The following is a 6,974-nucleotide window of genomic DNA, read 5'->3' as shown; positions in this document are numbered from 1 at the left end:
AACTATGCTCATTAGAGAAGTGAATGGTACTTGATTTGAAAAGAGTTGGTTTATAAGTGTAGATTCCTAGCAAGAAATTATCAGTAGGATTTCTCTGTATTTCTCAGAACTACACTTTCGTGTTTAATTTTGGAAGTCTGAAACAAAACAAAAATGGCTTTAATGTTCCTGTATATGTTGTCCATAAAGACACCTCCGGAAAAAAGAACAGAAGTTATGAGGACACATAAACCTTCACATGAACAACTCAACAGCACTTTCAGATGTCCCCACAGAGCAGAAAAATTGAAACCAAACAAATTAATAATTTCTCTTGTATTTCACAGGAACAAGTGCTAAATGTTCCTGGAAACTGTGCAATACTCAGATTCTGCACCAGATTTTGCACAGTTGTTAACTGCCTACCTAGCAGCTGTTGTTCTGGTCGAATTATTAGGTATTTTCTTTATAGCTTTACATTGCTTGCATAATACCTTTTAGGAAATTTCATTTATGGATCTCAGGTTTTGAACCCCTAAAAAGGGGTTACAATCACCTAAGAAAATACATACCCCAGAAGTAAGGAAAACAGGCAGATGATTTAGCTGCAAAATAGATTATCTAACTAAAACATCCCTTTCTATATTATACTCATCCCTGATTATTTCATTCTAATTGTAGTGAAGGAAAACCTGTACTTCAGATGAAGTGTCATTAATAAATAAATAAAACCCAGTAACCCTAGATTCCCAGCTGTATCAATATACAATGACATCAACATGATTCTGAAATTCAGCTCTTTTAGGCTTTTGTAAGCCATCTTTCAGCCAGGATTAGCATCACTTTTGTTGTCAGTGTTGAATTTCAAACATTACAAGATCCCTTCATAAGCAATGCTGAACTTGTAGCAATTAGCTCACTTCTATTTGAGATCATATTTTAATATAATACTAATTCTAGCTACTTTCCTACTGTTGAATACAAGTAAAAACAGTTCAGCACTCTGTGTGCCATGGTAGAGTGTATGAAGTAACCAGATGCCATTGAGTGATTATATTTTGTGCTTATATTTCGGTGCTTATATTTTAATACAATTCCTGAACTAGTTGCAGACATATTTTGAGCTTGAGTATTTTACGCTTGCCTTGACCTCATCATTTTCCTCTATTCCACTTCAATTTTCTCATTAGCTTTCAATATTTAGTGTTGAAATGCAAGTCAAAAATTTAAGCAAATCATGCAGATCAATGAGCAGCAAAAATAGAGAAGGAGCAGAGTAGGAGCAAGCACAAATAATGGAAACCTACTGTAAAGTAACATCTATGGCACTATCATGGAGACTTAGAAAAACTCTTTTCTCCAGAAACATCTTGGCAGTAAAAATGTCAAGAGGAAACAGTAAAAAGCTCCGTCTTATAAAAGTCATATCAACTTGAGATGATTGTAAAGGGGAAAATTCACAACAGAGCACAAAAAGGTACCCTCAAGGATGAAAGCTATTTCAGGGTGATTCCATAGAAAGCACAGTACGTGCTTCATTCCCACTTCCACTGTCTGGCAGATCATAACATCATGCAAACCTCAGACAGAAAGTATGTGAATATATGGTTTTGAAAGAAGATGATAAATGAAAAGAACACCAAAAGACCTGAGATCAGACCTTCAATTTGTCTAAATAAACATTGTTTGATTTCTTTTAACCAGACAATATGAATTTACAACAGGCCAGGGTTCTCAGGTTTAGTGGGAAAGTGTTCTTCCAGATTACTACAGTTTTCCTCCTGAGACAGGAGAGCATTCTTTTGCTACATGGCAGCTGATATTTGAGATTGAAGACATGTCTGATTATTTGTGATCGATGCATCTTCTTTTGTGTACAAAAGAGATAGCAAGAAAGGTAAAAGTATCATTAAATGATGTCTGCTTTTTCATGTCAATTATACCTATTTCTCTATCCAAATTCAGACAAACAGGTGCTATGGAACAACTGCTATGCTTGATACTTTTCTTACTGTCATTAAACCAACCAGGAGTAAACCCACTGTAGTCCATTAACTTCCACCAGGGCTTAGATCCATTACTACTCTACTCCACAGCATAATTTGTAAATTTTGCTAAAGTAAAAAATGTTACTTGTTCAGCATAACATGCTATTTCCATCCATGAAAAAATCAATGCTCAAGTATTTGGAGAAAACTACTTTAGATACCATAATAGACTATTATACTATAAACTCTAGCCAAAATACAGGTGGGTCTTACCAGTTTTCATCCTACAATTTTGTCCACATAAACCCCCTTAAAGATGGAAATAGATTTTTGTCAGAAGGAAATCCTCTTATCTGTTGTTCTCAATTTTCTTAAGGTTTTTGGTTTTTTTCAAAGCTAATGTTCATGAAATATATAACAAGCCCCCACTTATTTATACCTACAGTTTTAATTTCTTATAAGGAAATAGATTCTGAGAGTGTGTTGTAAAATGTATATAAATGTATCTCCACACTAGCAAAGTCTGATTCCTACCACTTCAAGTAAGTCTATTATTGATTTCAAGTAATTTAAAGTATTCAAAATAGATCAGTAAGTAGGCCGTCTGATTATAATGTTCCAGGGAATACAAACAGGATCAGCTTGTTCAGCATTACTTAGTTTCAGAGTTTTGCTCTCACTAAAGGCATTGGTTTCTTTTCTACCCCTGATTAGGGACAGCACTGCAATTTAGAAACCAGCCAGGAAATCTGAAATGCTGCTTACTGGAGAAGAATCACCCCAAATTACAGCATGCTTTCCTCTATCCTAGTGACAAGTTATTTTTGTCAGAATGACATGCTGTCACCTCAGATCTTTCATTTTCAACTTCCTTTATACATTCCAAAGGATGAACAGACTCTGGGAAACCAAGCTGGTTTCTTTTCATAAGGATTTAACTGCTGGAGTCATCTTCCAATGAGCAACTCTAAGGTCCAGAGGTTAACTGAAATCTTTAGCATACTAGGAGACTGAAAGGCAACGTTTTGATGGCAGAGTTGTACTTAATTAAGCACAAGAGGATTTATTAAAAAAACTGTTGTTCTTGTCCATATTATCTTAGGATATAAATAGAAAGAAAAGTTTAATTAGTTAAGGAAGAAATTTGAGCTAGGTCTCAAACCAAACATTTGATCCATCAAACAGTAACCTAAGTAGTGGTTATTGTCACCTTTTGAATCCTTTATAAGCCAGAGTGGCAAGCCAGAGCCGACATTACTATTTTGCCTGGTATCTCCTCAGCTATTTTTCCTTTACCTAGCTGAGAAAACTATAAAGGTGAGCAGCTGACTTGAGACTAATTAAATGAAATTACTGTGCAGAGCTGCAACAGTAGTAAGTACAATAACCATTGTTCTAAGATTTTTATTTTAATTGCTGGAATTACATATGGATGGACCTTATATAGAGATAAGTATCAGTTTTCTTTTTATTCTTCAGAGCTGTTGGGGAGAAAACAGAAGCAAACCTGTCTTTTTTCCACTGCATATACTGTTATTTGTATTGCCAGATGCTATGCATTCCAGTAAGACTAATTATAAGATTAATGGCTACGTAGAGTTTAAAATGTGCTGTATTTCCACAAGATGCATGTAAATTATAAAAAAGTGATCATCAACTCACAACATCATTTATGTAATCCATGTAATTAAGAAGTATTATTTCAGCATTGCTATTTTAAAGGAAGTAATATACTAAGTCTTCTAATTTGTTTAGGAATAGCAGCAATGACGGTTTGGTCAAAGATCTTTTGTAACATGCATTTACATTTCACAAATCTGTCTTCAATATATTATTTTGCACAGGTTTGAAATGAGCCTTACAGACATTCTAAGCCCTTCCGATATTGCTGCTGCTCTGCGAGACTGCCAAGGTGAGCAAACAATTAAAACTCAAAATCTATTGCTTTGTGTGACACGTGGCAAGTTCAATGCAATCCCAAAGGAATACTGAACAAGCACATACTGTAAACATGTTTCTATAATCTCTTTACTTAGCTGTCATGACTGATCTATATTGTCAATTTGTAACTTTTCCCTAAGTGATTTTTTTTGCTGTCTAGGAGGGTATGGTTCAGTATGGCAACATTTATTCTTTGAGAAGCTTTATCTACTGTTCATGTTTAGAACAATTAAACTGTAACAAAGCAGCATCTTCAGACCTTTTAGAAACACTGAATGAAGTGGTCTGGGATTAATTTGTTCATTAATTTATTTTCAGCTCCAGATTCCTTTACTCCCAAAAAATTCTTTCAGATCAGTGGAATGTCTAAAAAGAGTAGTAGCCAACTGAAGGAGATCTTCCGGATTCTTGACAATGACCAAAGTGGCTTTATTGAGGAAGATGAGCTCAAGTAAGGATTTTGTTAACTGTTCAAAGACTATCAAAAAATCAGCACTTTTTTTCTTTCCAGAACTGTTTTGTACATGAGAGCACAAGTTATGCTGAACGCTGCTAAAACTTCCAGCAGATTGTGAAAGGTGTATTTAAGTAGATATTCCCTACAGAGAGACAACTCGTAAATACCTGCTTTTAATGCTCCGTATAGAAAAAATAACTTTCTTGGGATGGATTTTGGTAGTGGGTAGAATCAATTGTATCAGGGCAGGACTTACAGAACAGAAATGTATGACTAAGATTTAGTTTGTCTATCAAAGCAGAGTTTGAAGAACTTGGCTATTATGGTAAATATTTATACATAGCTATCATTTTGATTATACAGCCAGCATAAAATAATAATATTCTGTGAAAATCGTAATCAAAGTTATTTTCTTCCTAGGTATTTCCTTCAGAGGTTTGAGTGTGGAGCCAGAGTGTTAACCTCCTCAGAAACCAAGACCTTCTTGGCAGCTGCAGATCATGATGGGGATGGTAAAATCGGGGCTGAAGGTATTAATGTACTTATATACAGAATAAGGCTCCTCAGGGTGTGTTGCAATGATGCGCGATTCTCTTTTATTCCCATAGTACATTAATGTACCTCCAGCAATTTTACTGAAACCCTTGTAGTAGCAACCTGTTTAAGGGCAGAAATAGTCCCTAATCTTACAGGTTCATCTCTGCAACTCCTTTTGCATGAGCAAGTCAAAAAAACCCACTTGGGCTGCCCTAAGGAGCTTTCTCACAAATTTACAGTTGTTTTGAAAGGAACTGCCCTTTATTTCTCCTCCCACTTACTCTGATTTATGGCAGCGCTAGCTGTAATACACAAAAGTAAAATCAGGGACAAAAGAACCACCTCTTCACAGGAGAACCAACAGCACCTATATGGGCTCATTTACAGCAGTTATCTCCCAACAGAAGTTACACTAATCAATGAAATCATTCATAGTATGCAAGAGCTAGCAGCATGTAGTTTAATATTTGTTTTGCATGAGAAGAACAGAATGATCAAGTGTCACTACCCTGACACAAGATCCCACAACAGCCTCCCTGCATGGGGATGGATGCTATTTATCTTCAGTGGCAGTTGAAAGACCAGATAGAAAGGAGCAGCTGTTCTAAGAAGCAGCATATGGCACTCACCCTGTGGAAATGCTGGTGTGATTTAATGGCTGCTCAGTGCAGAAAACTCCTGATCTCCTAATTGCATATTTCTGTGTCCCATTTTGACCAGGAAGCACACACTCGCACAAAAGGCTTGCAGCTAGTGGCAACTTGCCCCATGAAAGAAGCATGCTGCCTAGACAAGCATGAAAGGGGCTTAGGGAATAGCATGCAGAGAATGTGCTGGTATGCAGATTCCCTATCGCACTGTGCCAGGAGGACAGAACTCTTCTGTTTCTTTCTTTGGAAGGAATTAAATCCAGTTCCTTAGGAAATATGCCAGAATAAACACACATGATTTATGAAGCAATCTGGATACTAATACTGTCATTCAGGGATGGGACTGATCAAAAACTCTAACTCACAGAAGACAGACATGTAAAAGATCTTTCAAATAACAATATCTTACTGCACAACAATACTTTGGTATCATTCCACATGGAACTGCACATTGTTTTTGGCTTTAGACTGTGTTCTAAATCAACATTTTGCAATTGCTGAAGCGTTACAAACCACTAATAAGACACATGGATTCACTTTTAATTCTTGTATTTCAGGTCTTAACTACTTCTTACTCAAATTACATAGTAGCCATTCTGTTATTTTTGCCCAAGATCAGTAATATGCAGAGAGAAAGCTAAAACTACCCTGAACATTATATTATTCCTTATAAATGTCAGCGAAACACTTTCATCTGTTGTTTAGAAGGAGGACATTAGGCAATGTCTCTCAGTCATCTATCAGGTAATTGTTTTCTGTTAAATCCTATTATAAATCTCTTGATAAGCCACTAATCTTTTACTCCTATTCCTTTCATTTTAGTATTTCTACTGTAAATATTCTTTTATCTTTTGCAGAATTCCAGGAAATGGTGCAGTCTTAGAGGTTCAAAAGGACCCAACAAAATACAATCTGGGTGAATCTGCACAAGACACTCCAAAACCTTGAAAATCAGGACTCCCTTATTTATCTTGACTGTGACTTCTTCATTGCCTTAGTAACATAATGAAACACTGATTAATGATTTTTTTCATTGTGTGGAACATTTAATATGCTCTAAACTCTACTTTAGCAGACACTTCCCTTGAAATACCCAATAAAACTTGATTACATACTGTAGCTTGTGTCTGTTTTTCTGACTGCGAAACTAAAATATGTGAATTCTTAAGAGTGTTAATACCTCCAAGATCTCAATCTTATCAGACCTTCAGATATGGAACATATCTCAAAATCTATTTACAGTAGTCCTTCTGAATTAAGCTTGAAGTTCTCAAAACACTCAGATCTTCATCAAAGACTAGGAGCTGAGATAGAGTTGTGAGGTAGGTGCGGATAAAATCTCTCACTGATGTCCAAGTGAAAAACAGTTATAAGTTTTTGCTTAAGACATGATTTCTACATGAGATCATTGCTGTTTCAAAC

General features: G+C 35.8%; 1 protein-coding gene across 1 annotated transcript; it reads left to right on the top strand.

The window, feature by feature from the left end:
* Positions 1 to 3,818: 3,818 nt before the first annotated feature.
* Positions 3,819 to 6,435, top strand: LOC136017834 (parvalbumin, thymic CPV3). The gene is made up of 4 exons (XM_065686493.1): positions 3,819 to 3,879; positions 4,227 to 4,359; positions 4,786 to 4,895; positions 6,410 to 6,435. The coding sequence occupies exons 1-4, from the start codon at positions 3,819 to 3,821 to the stop codon at positions 6,433 to 6,435; spliced, it is 330 nt and encodes a 109-aa protein (XP_065542565.1).
* The last annotated feature ends 539 nt before the right edge of the window (positions 6,436 to 6,974 follow it).

The sequence above is a fragment of the Lathamus discolor genome, chromosome 6 (genome assembly GCF_037157495.1).
Source record: "Lathamus discolor isolate bLatDis1 chromosome 6, bLatDis1.hap1, whole genome shotgun sequence".
Lineage (NCBI taxonomy): Eukaryota > Metazoa > Chordata > Aves > Psittaciformes > Psittacidae > Lathamus > Lathamus discolor.
This window is presented reverse-complemented; position numbering and strand designations above follow the sequence as displayed.

Coding starts and splice junctions, on each gene's coding strand:
- LOC136017834 (XM_065686493.1), top strand. CDS start 3,819: ATGAGCCTTACAGACATTCTAAGCCCTTCCGATATTGCTGCTGCTCTG. Junction 3,880..4,226: donor TGCTCTGCGAGACTGCCAAG/GTGAGCAAACAA, acceptor ATTTATTTTCAG/CTCCAGATTCCTTTACTCCC. Junction 4,360..4,785: donor ATTGAGGAAGATGAGCTCAA/GTAAGGATTTTG, acceptor TTTTCTTCCTAG/GTATTTCCTTCAGAGGTTTG.